General features: G+C 45.9%; 2 protein-coding genes across 2 annotated transcripts in view; one reads left to right on the top strand and one right to left on the bottom strand.

The window, feature by feature from the left end:
• Positions 1-6462, top strand: part of Cdc40 (cell division cycle 40) — a 52206-nt gene extending 45744 nt beyond the window's left edge. Inside the window, exons 13-15 of the mRNA NM_001394220.1 lie at positions 2075-2151; positions 4079-4223; positions 4958-6462. Coding sequence (NP_001381149.1) covers positions 2075-2151; positions 4079-4223; positions 4958-5135 — 400 coding nt within the window. The 3' untranslated portion in view covers positions 5136-6462. The remainder of the gene's footprint in view (positions 1-2074; positions 2152-4078; positions 4224-4957) is intronic.
• An 11773-nt stretch (positions 6463-18235) lies between these two features.
• Mettl24 (methyltransferase like 24) overlaps positions 18236-19005 on the bottom strand; it is a gene marked incomplete at its 5' end in the record, with an annotated part of 113438 nt that continues 112668 nt past the window's right edge. Inside the window, 1 exon segment of the mRNA NM_001025038.1 lies at positions 18236-18867. Within this exon segment, the coding sequence (NP_001020209.1) occupies positions 18553-18867 (315 nt within the window).

The following is a 19005-nucleotide window of genomic DNA, read 5'->3' as shown; positions in this document are numbered from 1 at the left end:
TGAGAGAGCAGACCAAGCCCTGGGGCAGGAAGTTCCCAGCACCAGGGTTTTACGTAAGAGGAGGTTTTCCAGACTCACGTGTCCTCTGCCTCAGCATAGCGCCATGATAGGAGAAAAGAACCGACGGTTGGGCGGTTAAGAGCACCAGGACCCACACGGCAGCTCAGAGCAGTCTGTGTAACTCCAGTTATAGCCAAGGGGTCTGATGCCTTCCTGATGCCCTCTTCTGAGTTCCACAGTCACACACACACATACAGAACGCTGACACCCATACACGGTAAAGGAAAACAGCGAGGGGCTGGCTTTCTCTAGCAGTGCTGCACAAGCAAAGCTCTAACGCCTCTGAGAGGGAGAGGTGGGGTATGCTAGATGCCATCGAGTGTGGCTGGCGAGTCAGCTGGAACCATGTCGGTGGCCATGGGGACGTTCGTTCTGATGGTCTGATTTTTGTCTTTTAACCAAAGGTATTTTCCAGAAACCGGTTAATATTGCTGTGTGTCTTCTATTTTTATAATGCCACTGGCTCGTTAGCTTTTGCTAAGTTCATTTCCAGGCCAGATTATCTGAAATCAGTTCCAACCTTGTTATATTGAGTTGCAGGATCTAAGTAGAAAAATGATGCTGTTTTTATGAAGTTGGACTATACCTAGCGGGCATTTTTGCCAGAAATAATGAGCTCTAAGGGCAGCCCAGCTTCAGTTCTTGTTCTAGGGACGATGGCTGATGGCCCTTCTCACAGTGGGATCCTTTAAAACGGTTCCTTGTTTTGTGGGGACCCCCAACTGTACAGTCATTTTTGTTGCCGCTTCATAGCTGTAATTTTGCTATTGTTGTGAGCCATAATAGAAACATCTGACACGAGACCCCTGTGGAAGGGGCGTTTAACACCCCAGAGGGGTCTCAATCCACAAGTTGAGTTCTCGTCCAGTACCAAGACTTCTTAAAATAGGCCCTGGAATGTTTCTGCTATGTTTACTAAAGATGTGACCCTAAAATGGGGTTGATTCGCTTACAAAGTGCTCTTGCTTCAATCCATGTCATAAAATTCACTATCTATTAGTGATACATGCGAGGGGACATGAATCCTTTTTAAAGGGAAGGCGTATACACTGGGGTCATTCAGAAAGACAGTTCTCACCTCGCCCAGAACCCGAGTCCTGGGAGCTGGTAAGCAACTTCCCTGGTTACAACAGAAGCTTTCCCCCTGGCCATTTGCTCCTTCTGGATGCTGCATGAATAAAGAGAGGAATCCACCAGAGAAGCGAAGTACAATTACTTTCCAATTAAGCAAAGTGTTGAAACTCATATCTACCTTTACGTTGAAATCGCCCTTGCCCCGGTGTTCATCAGTTTACACTTTCCACACGCTACCCCACACAAACATGCTTGGTCCCCTCGGAAGCCACAATACCAAAACTCCTTAAGAATCACCAGATATCACTTATTATAGAAAAGAATGAAAACAAAAAGGTACCCAGTACATTTGGTTCTCAGCTGAGGTGAACACTTTTGAATTTCGTTTTATGTCCAGGCATTTTTATCATGAAGTTTTCTTGTTGTTCTGTGTCTTGCTTTTTGCCCTGTACTTTCTACACCTTGGAAAGTCTCTACTTGTCGGCTGTAAATAAGCTTGCTACTGAGCACCGAAGCAAGCACTTCCTGTGGCCTGGGTCATTGTTTCTGGGCAGATAAGACTAGCAAGTGCAGACCCCTGTAGCTTGGCCGCCGTGCCCCCACTTGCTCCTGGGGTGACGGGCAAGGTTGGCTGGCAGGTGAGTAACGTTCCCCAGAAGCCAGCTCAAGCACCCCACTTCTGCCGGCCATGCCGCCTTTCAAGATGGGTTCAACATTTAAGAATATCTAGTAGGAGCAGGGCCAGAGTCTAACAGTTAGAAAGCAGAACCACTGCCACTGTTACAGCTTCCAGGGAAAGGCAGTTCTAAAGGAAGAGCTTTTCAGTAATCAAACCCATCCTGGCAGCTCAAGGAAAAGGCAGTGGCTCGTATTTGGGTCACTCTTCCCAATGTGCCTTTGTGAGTACTGGTTCTAAGATGCTGTTTATCTTGGATTTTAGGGATATCCCTGTGGACTTTAAGTACATAGCAGAGCCTAGCATGCACTCAATGCCGGCAGTGACTTTGTCTCCAAATGGTGAGTCGATCACAGAACTCGTTTCAAGTGAGCGTCCAAGACACAGACTGCTGGAGCCACAAGAGCAGGCCCCGAGTCTAGGGAGTCCAAGTGTCCCCATCCCTGTAGAGGGAAACCTTTTTAGAATGAGGAGTAATTACTGGTTCTCATATGTGAATCGCTTCGCCCACTCTCTTGTTTTGAAGAAAACAGAAGAATTGGTGGTTTATAGTTAATGTCAAGGATTGCTTACGTTGTTTCTTATTTCTTAGTTTTTAATAATTTTCCTTCCAACACAAATCGGGTTCAATAAAACATTTTAAGAAGTGCTTTTCTTTCAAGGGAATAGAAAAATCCTTCAGAATGAGAGCATTTTAGCAGTTTACATGTACAGGGTTTTCTAATGCGGCTTTGCACCCCATTTACACTGAGAAGTTGGCTCTCGTGCACATTTTCTTTAGATGTTTGGCTGTGGTGATGGGGTGAGGTCACACCACTCAGCTTGCTGGTGGACCCTCATCCTCGCTACATTTTATGGACTGCCATGCCGATATGAGGTGGGACTTCAGCTTGTTGCTGGTGTCAGCACTCACATCTGGAGTCTCATCTCCTTTCTGGAGAATTCTGTCTGTCTTTGAGTGTCAAAGGCCATACTTCGTGCAGCCCACTCATTGCGTAGTCGCACGTGGGAGTGTTAATGGCGTGACATTTTTATGTGCATAGGCGTTTTGCCTGCATGCCTGTCTGTATAAGGCTGTCGGATTCTTTGATGCTGAGAAATGAACCCTGGACCCCTGGAAGAGCGTGCTTAACCAGTGCTTGGGCCACCTCTCCAGCCCTAATGCTCTATTCTTGTTGATGGCAGAGGGCCTTCTCTCCCCGCTTCTCTGTGGGAGCCATTTTGTAGGGCCCAAGTTGAAAAGAAGAGGTGCAGAGGATTATGAGAGGGAGTTACATCTCCAAAAGATTTCCTTCAGCAAAACAAAACAAAAAAATCAGTAGTTTCGTATGTGGTGAGATAATCCTTTAAGTAATAGGAAATTGTGCTTCAGGCACACCGATAAGGTCAGTCTCTCATGAGGGTGTGAGGGGTGTTTTCAGAGGCGTTCTGAGGTGGAAGAGCACATGGAGGGAAGGGAGAAGCTGCTCTCCATCTGCCTTTCTGTGCAGCTCAGTGACAGCTGGCAGGAGCCCTGTCATTCTTAGGAAAGCAGCGAGTAGGCACCATTTTGACAGTCACCGTGTTACACCCTTTGTCGTCAGGATTCAAGACTTCATGTTAGATTTTAACCATCTGTTAGCCCTACCTGAACAGAGCCTTCTCCTCACTTAGGCACTGGTGGGGTTGTTTTCTGGGCCATTCTTACAAGTATCAGATGTGAGTAAATACTGTATGCAGGGCCGGGGCTGTGCTGACTCCCGGGTAGATAAAAGCTGTGTAGCTTTTAAGAAAGAGTCAGTATGCTTGTAGCCTCCTTTAAGAAAGAGTCGATATGCTTGTAGCCTCCTTTAAGAAAGAGTCGATATGCTTGTAGCCTCCTTTTTGGTGCAGTTTTATTTAATAATTCTTTGTTTATCATGGAGCTGCTCTTTAATAGTTCCCTTCTCTAGCTCTATTGCTGGACTTACTATAAACGCTCCATCCATAACTGGTTTATGTTGACACCGGGCTTGGGAGTTGTCTCCTTAGTGTTACAAAGTGAGCAGCTCTGCTCTGAGGAGAACTCGAGGGCAGTAGAGTCCATGCAGCAGTGGGGTCCGTTACGTTAGATAAAGGAATCCTCCTGCCAATGGCTGATCTCTAACTGCAGATGCCACGGGAACTTGCTTTTCTGATCTTATAACGTATTTTGGAACAAAGGTGTAAGGAAAGCTAATTTTTTTTTCAATAAACTTTTAAAAAATGTTTAAATCTTTCTGTAAAATATGCCACTTTTGCATTTTACAGGGAAATGGCTAGCATGCCAGTCCATGGATAACCAAATCTTAATATTTGGAGCACAGAACAGATTCAGATTGAATAAGAAGAAAATTTTTAAGGGCCACATGGTAGCAGGCTATGCTTGTCAGGTGGACTTCTCACCAGACATGAGGTAAGTTTGTCTCCGTATTCACTTACGACGTATATGTGTAGAGTGTATTTCACAAATCACTGTGACTTGTGTAATTGCATGAGAACTGTGTAATCTTTCAAAATGGCAGGCATAAAGGCAGAAATGAGCTATAGCACTGAGATGGGCTTTCCTGTGGCGTCTTCCTCAGTGTGTTTTCTGACATTGCATGGGCCCGTGCCCTTAAGCCCCCAGTAACCCCTGTCTACGTCGCCACGACGGCTTTCCCTCTGCTGTTCCACATCACTGTGGTTGGATGGGTAGCGTTGAGCAGGGCGCCATATCTTACCTACGGAATTGTCCACACTGGAAGCGGAAATGCAGCCTTCCCAACTCTTAGTTAGAAATATGTAGGTGTAAAGAGTTCAGACAGGCCTGCGGTGTTCATATTCAGTGTGGTATTGAGGCCCCAGCTTCCTAGCTCGGGTTGGTCTTTGAGTCAGAGCTGAAGGTGCTCAGAACTGCAGGACAGAGTCTGGCGCTCACCCTGCCTGTGAGACCGGCTCTGCGCTCACTCTGCCTCTCTAGAGACTTCCCACCGCGTACACGGGCAGCATGGCGGAGGGAGAGCTGCGGATGTGTAAGTGCAGACCGCTGCATGCAGGTTCTTCTGAGCGCCTTATGTCCGTGTCTCTGGTGGCGAAGGGGCTGCCTCCCATCCATTTCACCAGTTTGAGGTGGATGAGTAACCAGGCTGTGTTTTCATTGCATTGCAGCTATGTGATTTCGGGAGATGGAAATGGGAAATTAAACATTTGGGACTGGAAGACCACAAAACTCTACAGTCGCTTCAAAGCCCATGATAAAGTGTGCATCGGCGCCGTGTGGCACCCTCACGAGACGTCCAAGGTCATCACGTGCGGCTGGGACGGCCTCATCAAGCTGTGGGATTAGTGGGAGTAGTCCTTTCACTGTCTGGGATCGTTTTTGATCCAGTGTCCTATTTAACTATTTAATTATTAAAACGTGTTGGGTGACAGTTTGATTTATAGGTAATCTGTTCTTACATGGCCTTATGAGGTTGGCCTGTTGTTTTAAGAGCTTTGTAAATTTGCCTCAGCCAAGTTCTTAGCAGCTTCATTTTGTTCTCTCTAGACGTATATACGTCATTCATATGAGAGTGACAGGTAGTCACTGTTGGCAGGCAGCTGCATTTGTCCCTGTGATGTCACTGAAAGGGTCGTTTGTCATTTTTGGAGTCAAGAAAAAAAATGCCTATTGGATATGAGATCCTATGGAAAATGGCGTAGCTAACGGCTCATAAAGGCACCAGACACTGTCCAGTCCAGGCAACCAGGGTGGCAAGAACAAAGGCGGAACCACCCGGCTATTACCGCCCATTGAATCAAGTTCTTCCTCGAGTTCCGTTATTTTGTATGGCCGGCTTGTCTATTTTTACTTGTAAATCAGTGACCAGGGGCTGTAGCTTTCCTCTAACTATGAAGCCATGTAAAATTAAAAAGCAGTCTGTGGTTCGTTTCCTAACTCTCTTTCCGATCTCAGAGCCGGGGCTGTGCAGACCTAAGCAGAAAGCGAGGTTGTCTCTGAAGCTGGCACTGGGGGAGCAGGGAGCAAGCCAGGACTGGGAACATTACCTGAAATCACTGTCTAAGGCCCTGGCCTCGCTCTCACAAATCAGGGCCGCAGCCTCTGCCTTGCCACTGGGACGAATGATAATGAGTTACCTCTGGCCAGACTACGGCAGAGTCCAAACTATCACTTGGAATTTCTTCGAAGTCACAGTTTTGTCCTTAAAATCACTCTGATTTTGCTTGTGAATATAAAGAGTAAAACTTTTGAATGTTAGAAAAAATTAAATTTCTTTTCAGATCTTTGAAAAGCCATTGACACTATCAGAAAATGCCTGTAGCCCCCGTTGGAAAGCCGTAACCGTGGGGAGTTTTCTTTTTAAATCACGTGCTGACCATTGCACTGCCTGGCCCTTGCCATTTCTGTGTCTTCCAGGAAGGGTGGCATACAGGAGGAAAGAATTCATACAAAAACTCTCTGTCGTCCCAGCACATCTTAACAAATGTGAATTACTGGAGTGTAGTAAGAGAAAGGCTTCAACAACAGTATTGCATGTTAACGAATCATAATTTCAAGATCTCGATTTCTCTTACTGTGTTTTTGACTGTTTCTAAACAGAATAACTGTACATAAAAGTTTTCTCCTTTTTGAAAAGATCCTATTTTTGAATAAAGCATTCTTTTTATAGAAAGTGCTGCTGAGATGTTCCCTGTGTCCTTCTGTCCTAAGTCTGTGACGACACCAGCAAACCACCCTCAGACTTAAACGGGTCGCATAGAAAGACGTGCTGTTGGGAGGTGGGAGGGTGTGTTCAGAACGCTGGTGGAGTTATTCTAATCACACGATCAAACCGAGTCAGCATTCCTGAAGCATTAGGGTACACAGGCAGGCAGGTTCCTTCCCATCCTAGAAACCCTAAAAGCATCGCTCACTGTGAGTGCTTGCCTCTGCCTTCTCCTCACTGCAAGCTTCTGGTCAGACCCAGGACAGAGTTCTTCCCAAACAGTTAGATCGGTTGAGCTGATGTAAAAGGTCCAACCGAATTGAATTAATATTAAAACACCAAAGCAGAAGCTGGACTGTTGCCGTAAGTAAGGGACCAATTTTAAGACAAAGACCGTGAAGGAGGGGCACACAAGCTCTTGAGCAGAAACAGTTTACGCTCTGTGTGTTTTGAGACAGTCTTGGAATTGATTCTCCTGCCTCGGCCTCCCAGACGCTGGGATTACAGGCATGGGCCAACCCACACCTGGCAGGAACGGGCTCCTGAGAACCAGATTATGGGGCTGGCCATTAACTGTAAATGCATATAAACTGCCTACAAGAGAGTAATGTCACTGAAGCATGCACCTTTGAGTGGTGTCCAGGAAGATCCTAATACTCTAACAATTGCAGAAGCGCCTTGAAGCTCAGCTGACTGAACTGTACAGTTTGACTGTGTTTGCCGTGATACAGAGGGCAGAAAGGACAGCAGAGAGTGGTGGGAGCCCCAGCGTGTTAAATGCCACCCAGACCTTAAATGTGGATCCCGGCATGAAAACTAGGGAACACAGCCGCCTTATTTCATCCGGTTCACCACGTTCACACTTCCGTGTCTCAGGATAAGGCTCTGGTTGAAAGCTGTGCGCTACCTCAGATTCACTGGCAGCGTCCATTCTTGGTGAGTCATGATGTAATAGAGAAAGCCAAGGACAGAGGCGCCAGGAGAGGAGCCAGTGGAAGGTCCCTGTCACAAGCATTGGATCAAATCCACATCGTGACGTACACGGTCAGCGAGTAAGTGCGCAGAATTAGCTCAGGGCAGCATTTACAGGGAAAAGCCATAGACTCCACTGACACGCTACCCTCTGGCTGTTTGTGAATTTCTGCATTAACCACTCCATTGCACAAAGAAACTTCCCTAATGGGGTCCAAGGGCTGCACTGTTTTATGAGTATGGAGATATAAATTTAGGAAGCAATGTGATACGTGTTCATTTAGCAAAATAATAAAAGCAGAGACTTATGAATCCCCCACCCATGAGTTCTCGGCAAGATTTACAGTACTAACCATTCCTTGTTCTCCTGTGGAGCAGATCTTAGATCCAAGCAGGAATTGGGTGGTTGTCACTACAGCAGTGGCACCCCAATTGCACATTGGCCGTCGTTGGTCACAGCTGAGAATGGCTGTTGATGACTTCCCCCACCTCCAGCAAGTTACATTAGCCACCTTACGTTGCTGTGAGAGCCAATCAGCAGGCATATTGTTTCCCTGTCAGTACCATCCTCAAGTCTCCACGTCCTATGACCAAAATATGTGGTGTTTTCAGCAATCGGGTCGTACCATCAAGTTCTATTGGGGTCTAGGACACCCCTGGCTAACAAATCAAAGAGAAGTGTGTTAGCCAGCTTTCTCTAGAGCAGTGGTTCTCAACCCTCCCAATGCTGCCACCCTCAGATACAGTGCCTCATGTTGTGGTGTCCCCAACCATATCATTATCTTCGTTGCTACTTCATAACTAATGTTGCTACTGTTACAAATCATAATGTAAATATCTGTGTTTTCCACTGGTCCTGGGGCAAACCCTGTGAAAGGCTCATTCAGCCCACAAAAGAGGTCGAAACCCACAGACTAAGAACTACTTAACTAGAGGCACAGAACCAATAGGACAAATGTATGTGGTAAAAGACTCTGTTAAGTCAACTTTGAAATGGTAACAACAGCTGAAACGCACCCTGGAGACTGAGAACTGTGTACTTGCTTGGTCTTTGAGGTCCGGGGCCTCAGCAGTCCACAGCTCACCTAGGACCTTAAAGGTTTCTGGAGAGATGCTGGTCCTCAGTCACCCATGGATGCCAGCAACACTGGTTTTGATATCAGCAAAGAAGTAGCAGTACAGGATGCACTCCCTCAGCAGTAAGAGGCAAGGCCAAACCACTAACAGGCCAATAATCCCCCGCTGCTAATCCCCTTTTATCTGGGCACTGTTAGAAGGTGCTGCCCACATTTGGGGTGAGGAGTGTCTTAATTAAGACCTTCTCCACTTCTCAGGCTCCCTACACAGGTGCTTCTCTTGTTCCAAGCATCCTTAGTGTCAGTTATCGCTTTTATGACCCGCTCCTCTCTGCCCTACCCTCTCATCCCTCTCTGAACGTAACCGTCTGCTGCGTTATTTCCTCTTTACCTCACCTGTGCTCTGCTCAGCCCCATGCCCCACCCCTACCCTTAAGATCTCTCTTCCCCTTCTCACCAGTAGTCTCTCTGCTCCCCTGGGTTCTGTAGGTATTCCGAGTTAACACAAATCTGAGAATTCAACACTGTGATAGCCTGTAAGTAAGACCTTGTGATCTGGCTAATCCTCCGGGGTCTGAGTTATTTGACTTGGCATGTTTCCCAACTCCATCTATTTACAAGTCTCATAATTTCGTTTTTCATAATAGCTGAACAGAATTCTGTTGTTTACAGAACCACATGTTCATTCATCAGCCGAACTGGGCGTTTAAGCTGTTTCTATGCCCTAGCATCTGTGACTCAAACAGTGATCATGGAGGAGCTGGGGGACCAGACTGCACAGTAGGGCCCTAGGACCATTTTGTTTTTCCTATAAGAAGAGTTCAGGTATCCAGTGTTGCTGCCTCATCTTCTAAAAGATGTCCTAAGGTCCATATTGCTCATGACAGTATTCATATGACAATTCGATGTTCATACTGTCCTGCCCTGTGTTATACTGAGGTTGTATCTTCCTCAGATCTATGTCCAGATAACTTTAAATTCTCGTCCGTTGTGTCTAATCTTTTTAATCCATTAAGTTTGTCAATTCGCTGTTTTCCTCTTCTGGGAGGACTATTTGATCTTGTATATATGTCCGGGGTTTTTTTGTATTTCCATAGACTTGATTTCCTAAGGCTTATATTGTCTTTAATGACTTCAGTCATGGACAATTTATATTTTTAATGTATTTTTATTACATAGTTTGTGTGCATGCATGCAAAATGTGTACAGGTAGCTGTGGTCTGCGCTGTGTGGATGCTTTGACCTGAACTCAGGTTCTCTGAGCCGTCTCTCCAGCCCCATATTCTACATGCTTTAGAATGTTACAGAAGGAGCAGACTCTGCCCGTCCTCGGCTGCTGTTTAAGAAGCGCCTGAGAGAGACAATACCTTGTCCCATCCCTCTCTGCAGTTCCTCCAAAAGGGAATGCTGTCCAGTTATCTCAAGTACCGAGGCTAAAATTCTGTGTGTCTGCGTGCGTGTCTGTCTGTCTGCCTCTCTGTCTGTCTCTCTGTCTGTCTGAGGAAACTCTTAGTAGCCTGGATTGGTGAGGAGTCCCTTCAAAGCGATTGCATCCAGTTTCGCTGTGTCCCCCAGAGGATGTCCCCTCTAGAACCAAGCAGTCGTCATAACCCTTCAGCTTACAGTTGTGTTCCTTCGTGATTAAAATAAATTCCTCTGCTGCGGTCTTGCGTTTTATTTCTTGTGAGAGAAGCTTCTGTTCGCCTTCAGCCCCTGCACAAAGTAAGCTTCCTGGTGCTGATGGGTGTGAGATCGTGTGAGTATTTTTTCCTTAAAGTCGTGCCCTCCAAGAACGTGCTCCTCTTCCCACCCCAGGTTCATCTCGACTGCCCTCCGCCTCTCCTGTCACAGACACTGAAGTCCTAAGGTGTGACTGGTCTCAGGTCCTGCCCCATCTTTGTTCTTGGACATGCAGCCACACCCACCCCACACTCACACCTCCTACACACATGCACATGCACATATATGCTTGTGTGCCCATGGAAGAATCTTCGGGGCTGTCCGCAGTTCTGTTTAGCATGCTGCCATGCGTTGGGACAGTCTGGAAACATTGAACTAGGGGAGCCTGAGTTCTGGTCTCAGGACCTTGACTTTGACCTTGTGTGACCCAGACAAGCGTTTCTCCTTCGAGCACTTCTGCCTTCTGGAGAGCCATGAGAAGGGGGTCCCCTCTTACCTGGCCTTTCTTTTTAAATGAATAAACATATTATATCCTATAACTTCCTTTCCTGGCAAGTGTCTCGGTCTGGACAAGCTTCTGTAACAAAATGCATTAGGATGAATAATTCATAAACAGCAGATGTATCGCTCGCCGTGGTAGAAGCAGAGATGTTTGAGAACGAGCAGAGCGAGTGAGTGTCTGAGATGGGATCACTGCCTCACACAGAGTGGAAGAGGAAGCCGTCTCCCCCCAAGGCCTCTTTTTAAAGTACCCTGATTCCAATCATGAAGGCTCCACCTTCTTTACCTACTCGCCTCCTCCCATTCCTTGCCTTTAACTCCAGGGCACGGATTATTAGCTTTCAGGGTAAGCTTAGAAGGACGTTCAGACCCAGCAGGCACACGATCACAGTCACCCAACCATGTCACCTAATCATGGAGACAAAATAGTGAGCTGTCCCAGCAAGACAAGAAGCAGAAGCTAGCAGCAATGTCTGGGTCTCGTCGTTCCCTTGGCCCTGCCATCTGCCTCCTCACTGACATGAATGTCGTAAAACTAAGACATACGTCCAAATCTTTGATTTCATCTTGCTCTCTACTCCACAGCTAAAAACACTTAGAACCAAGCCTGAGGGCAATCCCATTGACCCCAGCACACGCTGGGAGGAAAGAAGTAAAAGTTGACCTCTGACCTCCAGATGTCGCCTGTAACACAGGTCTGCAACAAGCACTAAATAAATAAACAGCATATGATTATCCATCCTCCTTAGTGAGAGAAGCTGTCCCTAAAGTCTGATTCTCAGAGCCCCTTACATTAGAGGAAGCCTCCACCAGTTCCTCTGCCCACAGAGCCATTTCCTTGGCTTGTACGTCAGTCTTGAAAATATAGAATGCCTTTCCTGCCTTGAATTTGACTCTTAACTCTTGTCTTTATTACTCATTTCACCTTTTGGAAACAGTGTCTCCTGAATCATTAAAATTACATATGTATAAAAGGTACTGGAAATAAACTTTAAATATTATCATCTGAAACAACACAGCGAAAGGAGGATTGGGAGACAATGGAAGAGGCTAGGCTTAGTCATTCCACAGAGCTTCCGTATACCAAAGATTCTCGTGCACAGTAAGTGCAGATTATTTTATTTATTAACTTAAAAGTGGAATATTCCACGAAATATTCCAAACACACTTATTCAAAACCGAACAAGCAAGCAAAATCCAGTTTCCTAGAGAGCTCACGTGGTTAGACTGCCATTCTGAGGTCCAAGGGATTTTTCTCCTAGGGTGGAATGCCTCAGCTTCCTCATAAAGGGGCATGGACAGGTTGCTGCCCAGTTAGGGCAGGCAGGCAGCCTCCAGGACTTGCCTCGACCCTGCAGCTTGTTTCTCTTCCGTTTGTCTTCTGTGTTACTTTGACTGAGTATCAGGCATATCAGTAGATAGCCACCCTGGGATGGACATATGTATGAAATGAGAGACCAAGTGTACTCTGTAGCCTTACTGAGAAACCACAAGTTATACAGTAACTGAAGTGTTAGTAAGTGCATATGACAGATTTCTGAAGGACCGAGGTGGGATGGAGGAAGCACTTACCCCTAGGCAAGATCTCCAGGTTCCTCACTCCATTCACTGCTCTCCTGCCTTTACTCTGCTGGATGACGTCTGTCTTTTCCAGAAGTCTCTATGCTCCATGTAAGGGCCACATCTGCAGCCTAGGGACCCACCCAGTTTCTACCACGGAGCCTGCTAGGCACCTGTTCATTAGCTATTCTTTGGGTGTAAATTTTAAATGTTCTTACAAATAGAATTTTCCTGTAAAATTATTAAAAAGTATTACATTGTTTCTTATTGAAGTTTTCTGTCAGTAAAAATATTTAAATTGCTTTTAGAAATCAGCTGAGTTACTATTCTTTTACTTGATTACTTTACATTTGATGGAGTTGTCCTTTGTTTATTATACTGACTTTGTGATTTTCACTCCTGATTGACGGGCCCTAACCTGGAGGTCTTCTTAGCCTTGATCCTGAGGAAGCGAGAGCTAATTAATGACTGAAATGAAGGGATATGGTGATAATGAAGGCTCATTTATTAGACAATCCATCTCAGTATTGGGACAGTCACCCCGGTCTTCCTCCTGGTCCCTCACTGTATGTAAACCGTCATACAGTGCACGCAGCTCAGACTTGTGCAGAGAGCCTTTTACTTATTGAGTGAGAGAAGGAAAGGAAGCCTTTCTATCAAGGATGGAGACTGAGAATATGTGTGCATGTGCATGTACGTGTGTGTATACACATCCTTTCTATCAAGGATAGGGGCCTGAAATAATATGCATATATGTATATACATACATATATATATGTATATATATACACGAATGTATGTGTGCATGTGTGTGTGTAAGTGTGTGTGCATGTGTCTGTGTAAGTGTGTGTGTAGTGTATGTGTGTGTATGTGTGTAAGTGTGTGAGTGTGTGTGTGCATGTGTGTCTGTGTAAGTGTGTGTGTAGTGTATGTGTGTGCATGTGTGTAAGTGTGTGAGTGTGTGTAAGTGTGTGCATGTGTGTCTGTGTGTATAGGTGTATGTGTGTGTAAGTGTGTGAGTGTGTGTGCGTGTGTGTCTGTGTAAGTGTGTAGGTGTGTGTAAGTGTGTGTGCGTGTGTGTCTGTGTGTGTCTGTGTAAGTGTGTGTAGGTATATGTATGTGTATGTGTGTGTAAGTGTGTGAGTGTGTGTGAGTGTGTGTGCATGTGTCTGTGTATCTGTGTAAGTGTGTGTGTATAGGTGTGTGTAAGTGTGTGAGTGTGTGTAAGTGTGTGTGCGTGTGTGTCTGTGTATATCTGTGTGTGTAGGTGTGTGTGTATGTGTGTGTATGTGTGTGTGTAAGTGTGTATGTGTATGTGTAAGTGCATGTGTACAACGGATCTCTTCCACTGGTTCACAATAATGAGATATCATCCTGTGTACACTACGACCTCATAATCCCTTACTCTTACAAACCAGCTATTGAGAAACTTTACATGAGACAAATAGGAGGCCATTGGTTTTTTTAAACATCATTTCTTTAAGATTTATTTTTATCTTTTTATTTATGTGACTGTGTGGGGTGTGGGCATGTGAGCACAGGTGCCGACGTAGACATGTGCTTCTAACATCCCCCATCTCCAAGAATTTCTTTCTTAATCCACGGATAATGTAGCATTTTCCCCCTAGCACTCTGAACGTGAAGTATGGCATTAGGCATGCTCGATTTAGTTTTCTTAAGAACGCAAATATTATAAACAGTATTCCAATTTTTTAAATAACCTGCAGATCGAGTCAGTTTTAAGGATTTACTGAATCTCTGGGTGGTGGCTGCATACAGTTCAGGTGCACTAGAAAATGCCAGCAATCAGCTAGTATGAAAGAATCACTCCTACCTTAAAAGCAACTCGGGAAGGAAGGAGTTTATCTCAGCTTACAGCGTTCAGGTCACCCTCTATCGCTGAGGGGAGTCAGGGCAGGAACCTGGAGGCAGGAACTGAGGCAGAGGCATGGAGGGGTGCTGCTTACTGGCTTGCTCCTCGTGGCTTGCTCAGCCTGCTTTCTTATAGAGCCCAGGAGCAGCAGCTCAGGGATGGATGTTGGCGCCCCTGTCAATCAGCAATCAAGAAAAATGCATCACAGTTGTGCCCAGAGGCTCACCATCGGGTAGGCAGTTTTCTCAGTTGAGGCGCCCTCTTCCCATGTGTCTCTAGTTGTGTCTGCTTGACAAGACCCCAGCCGGCACACTGCCTAAAGGAAACATGAGTTTGTCATGGGAGGGCAGCTGCACTAGCTGACCGTGGAGGGGTCTTTGTTGTTTAAACCGGCAAGCCAGGATGAGCCTGCCTCTGGGTTTGCCAAATCCAAGCACTTAACACTTAGGAATGTCACATCTTAGACCGTGTTTACTAAAAGATATATCCAAGGTAGAAGTGCTGGTGGGAATAACAGATTTGAATACACTGTAAATTCATGAAATCATTTTCCTTCTATCCCATGGAAATGTCCCTGGAGTGCCAGTCAATTGTATAGACTTGTCCCCTTTCCCAGGCGCTGTTACAAGCACATCTAACGGGTAAGAAGAGGCGGATTTTCTTGGACTCTCACACAGTCCATGCTAAAAAACAACTTCCGAGTGTCTTACATTCTCCTGTTCTTCACCATAAAAAGTACAAGCTTTCTGAGATAATTCAATGTTTATTAAATTTGTATTTTTCCGGACCATTTATGCAACACTACACCACTAAGTGTGGATTAAGAGAACAACGTGTACCACAGATACTCTCGTCTCCCCTCATTCATTTGCAGAACAAAGATGAGCTTTCCGCACCAGAGAACCATGCTGCAGCCACAGCCACCATCCTTCCTACATCTGGGAAAGTACCACGCACTGTGACAGGCAGGAGCAGGAGGGCCACCAAGCTTCACAGAAGCCTTCTGGCTGCCTAACTTACACGGACAGACACGTTTTGGGTCCCCATATTTCCTGCTGTGCCCGCCCCTGCCCGGCTTGTTTAAATTAAGTCTAAGTTAAGCAAACTCAATGCTCAACCTAACCGCAAACCAATTTGCAGGGCTGTTTAAAATGTGTTCGCTGGTTCTCCTCCTCCGGTTAACCGAGAGGCAAAGAAATACCCTTCGGGTGTAGCATGTGAAGTTTGCCACACTGTGCAGGAAGCAGAGTGTGCTCGCCCTAGGATCCGATGGGGATTGTAGATTCGCAGTCCATCTACAAGGGGAGTAATCGGAATACAGGCTTTGTAACCTTCTTAACCCATATACCTGGGAAAACCGTACTTCCTTGCTGGATCATTGAGAGGAGATGGGATGACTCTTGCGCAGAGTGTCTCAAGCGCTCACGAAACAGTAGCACTCCATTTTGTTGGTTTGATTGTTTGGTGTCTGCGTTGCGTCTGGGGAGGCGGCTCTCGTTTTGTCCGCCCCCCACGAGCCCTTTGTGTTACCCCTCCTCTGAAAGCAAACACGGGGGCTACCGTAGCCTGACCTACTTCTCAGAACTTCCGTACATTGGAGGTGAGGGTGTGGGCAGTAGATCGCCCCCTGGTGGACATCTGGAGCTGCAGTCACATCTGAGTAACAAGGTGGAGGGTGAGGTTGTTCCGCCCTTTGTAGAGTCCAGGGCCGCATCTGGTAGTGCACAGAACAGTCTTCCCACACTTGAAGATTCCTCCAGCTCCAAAAGGCAGCACCGCAGGGACCCTGACCAACATAAGCACAATGTGTCCTAGAGACAGGGAAGCCATAGCAACCATCAAAATATCCATCATAAGGACTAAACTGTCCATTAAGAAAAGTAAGCGGAAATATCCTAGCCGGTATGCAGGCTAAACGGGTCTGGGTGGAGGTTCTGTTTTTGTTTGTTTTGCTTTGTTGTGGTGTCTTGTGTTACATGGTATGAGGGAGCCAATGCTGTGTGTCACCTGTCTGGAAACTTCAATGCCTAAATCTGCATTTCCGAGGGCTAAAAATCTTGCTGTAGATGTGCACACCTTTGGGGGTTGATCACAGTTAAAATCAGTGCACTCTAAACATTGCTGAAGAATATTTATTTGTATATATACACTCTGGAGAATAAAACTTTTTTTTTTTAAAAATCTGTGACAGAATCCAAACCCAAGGCAAAATAAAGTTACCTTTCTTCAGAAATAACACCATATGCACAGGAACCGTTTTATAGACTACTCATGGACCCTTCTGTGTTCGCAGACAGTTGAAACACATGTGCACACTAAAGAGACTGAGCCACCATTGCAGATCACTTTCATTCAAGGTGGTCTTCGATATCCAAACCCCCTTTGTTCGGGTACTGTGAGTTAATCAAAACTCCAGATTTTTTTTTTAAATTATCACAACTAATTCAGAAACTCCGGTCTCCTTTTAGCTCAAGGTAGTGAGATCATCCTCCTAACATCTGCTGGGTTCTCATTTGAAAATGATATTTTCTTCTTTTTTTTTCTTTTCTTTTTTTTTTTTTTCTTTTCCGGAGCTGAGGACCGAACCCAGGGCCTTGCGCTTGCTAGGCAAGCGCTCTACCACTGAGCTAAATCCCCAACCCCTGAAAATGAGATTTTTCAAAGCCTCAAACCAACACCCAGACCAGGAATGTCTGAGGGTAGAAGCCAGCTATGGAAAGAAGGAAAGAAACGCCTAGGAGAAGGGCTGGGATGTGACATCAGCCAGCACTCCGCTGCCTGCCACAGTGTTTTGAACAACGAACACCCAGCTTCCATGCTCTGTGTAAAAAACAATGCCCCCAAACCCTTAACTTTGTTTATTTTATATTGTTTAAGTAGCAGAAAACTTGAAAATCATCCACGGGACAGTCTATTTCTATAAATAAGAATTTCTGCATAATTAAAAAAAAAACTTTTGTGAAGAAGAAGTGAAGTCAGGGGCTGAGGCTGGAGGACCAAAGATCAAAACTAACCTGAGACATCTAGTGAGTTCTGGGCCACTGTGGGCTACAAAGCAAGACAGACAGACGGGAGGAAGGGGAGGGAGAGGGCGAGGGAGAAGGAGAGGGAAAGATTGGTTGGCATTAGTGTCTTCCTTTGTCTTTGTACAACTTAGTTTCTTCCCCTCAGGCAGGGTCCCACTCTGGAGCTCTAGCTGCCCTCTAATCCACTACGTAGTCCAGGCTGGTCTTGAACTCACCACCTGCCTTTTTTTCTCAAGTGTCAGGATTAGTGTGTGCCACTATGCCTAAGTTTACAATGTATCTCTTGAGACAGGGCCTCTCCCTGAACCCGAAGCTTATTAATTCACCTAGGGTAGCCTGACCAATGAGCTGCAGCCTGTCCAGCCCACCCTCATCCCTGCACTGTAGGGATGCAGACTCTGGCCCTTGTGCTTCCGCAGCAGGCAGCTTACTAACCGAGCCACCTCCTCAGCCCCAAGATCGTGTGTTTGGAAAGATCTGACAGCATGGCAAGTCTGAGGTGCCAGCCAGGTTTGAGGTTTGACAAGGCAATAGCAAAAGCACTCGGTTTCTGCTTTGTGCCTCGTTTCATAGACGATGAAACGTGTTTACAGCTGAGTCTGAAAAGAAATTTGGAGTTCTTGAAGTTCTGACAGAACCTGATGTATTCGAAGTTCCCAGGAACTAGAATCAGCAGTTCTTAGAAAGCCGAGGCATGGTCTCCGTTCGCAAAGGCTGGGATGCACTGACTGAAATCCACAGGCATACAGCCCAGCCTTGGCTGGCCGGGCAAGAGAAACCTTAAAGGAAGCAAGTTCAAGTCAAGTGAATGGCCCGTATTTGGTTTTGGTTGTTCGTTTGGGTTATTTGTTTGTTTGCTTGCTTGCTTTGTGAGACAAGGTTTCTTTGTGCAGCCTTGGCTGTCCCGAGACTCACTCTACAGACCAGGCTGGCCTTGAGCTCAGAGATCCAGGTGCCTCTGCCTGGGATGAAAGGCAGGTACCACCCCACCCCTCTGCAGAGGGACCCAACTTGAACAGTGCATTTTAAAACCTGATCAACCTAGTAAAAAGTATGAAATAATAAAATTTCATTTTAATGTAAATCCATGAACTATAGATACGTAATGAATTTTTTTAAAAAACACGCGCTGGCATGTGCAGGGTATTTCTACATCCAAGGGACACGGAAGGGGCACACCCCACTCTGTCAAAGGCAAAGGTCTCAAAGGTATTCATCCGGGCTTCATCATGTAATGCAGAGACAATAACACAAGCCCCGTCTCGAGCAAGCACAAGCCAGTGGAGACTGGAGACATAACTCCATGACAGGAAGCACGGAAGCCTCTGTCTGCCCATATTTCTTTGTGTGTTGTGGGTGAGGCTTTGTCTCATCTCCATCTTGTGTTCACCCAACTCAAGGTATAACAGCTGCTAGCGTTGAAAATGTCCTTCTTCAGGAAGAGCTGCGGTTTAGATAAGTCTTTGTAAGTGTGAAAAAGTCTGAAGTCCTTCCGCTCCAGCTCCTTCAGGAGGCTGTACCAAAACCGCACCACGCTGCTCTCGCTGCCACTGACCTCAAAACCAGGCCAGTGGAGATGAATCTCGAAGATGAGCTGGCCGATCTGTTCAAGGACATCCTCCAGAATAAGGTTTTCTAGAACTTTCCATTCGGCACTTTCCAGATCTGCCTTGAGAACATCAATCTGTAACAAAGCAATAAAATGAGGCTTCATCATTCACTCTATCACCTCCATATCATATTGTATCATATTGCATCGTATTGTATTGTATTGTATCGTATTGTATCACATTGTATCATGTGTATTGTATTGTGTTGTATT

Source organism: Rattus norvegicus, chromosome 20 (genome assembly GCF_021556685.1).
Source record: "Rattus norvegicus strain SHRSP/BbbUtx chromosome 20, alternate assembly SHRSP_T2T, whole genome shotgun sequence".
NCBI classification, from domain to species: domain Eukaryota; kingdom Metazoa; phylum Chordata; class Mammalia; order Rodentia; family Muridae; genus Rattus; species Rattus norvegicus.
The sequence above is the reverse complement of the archived record's forward strand: the minus strand, read 5'-3'. Positions and strand labels throughout refer to the sequence as shown.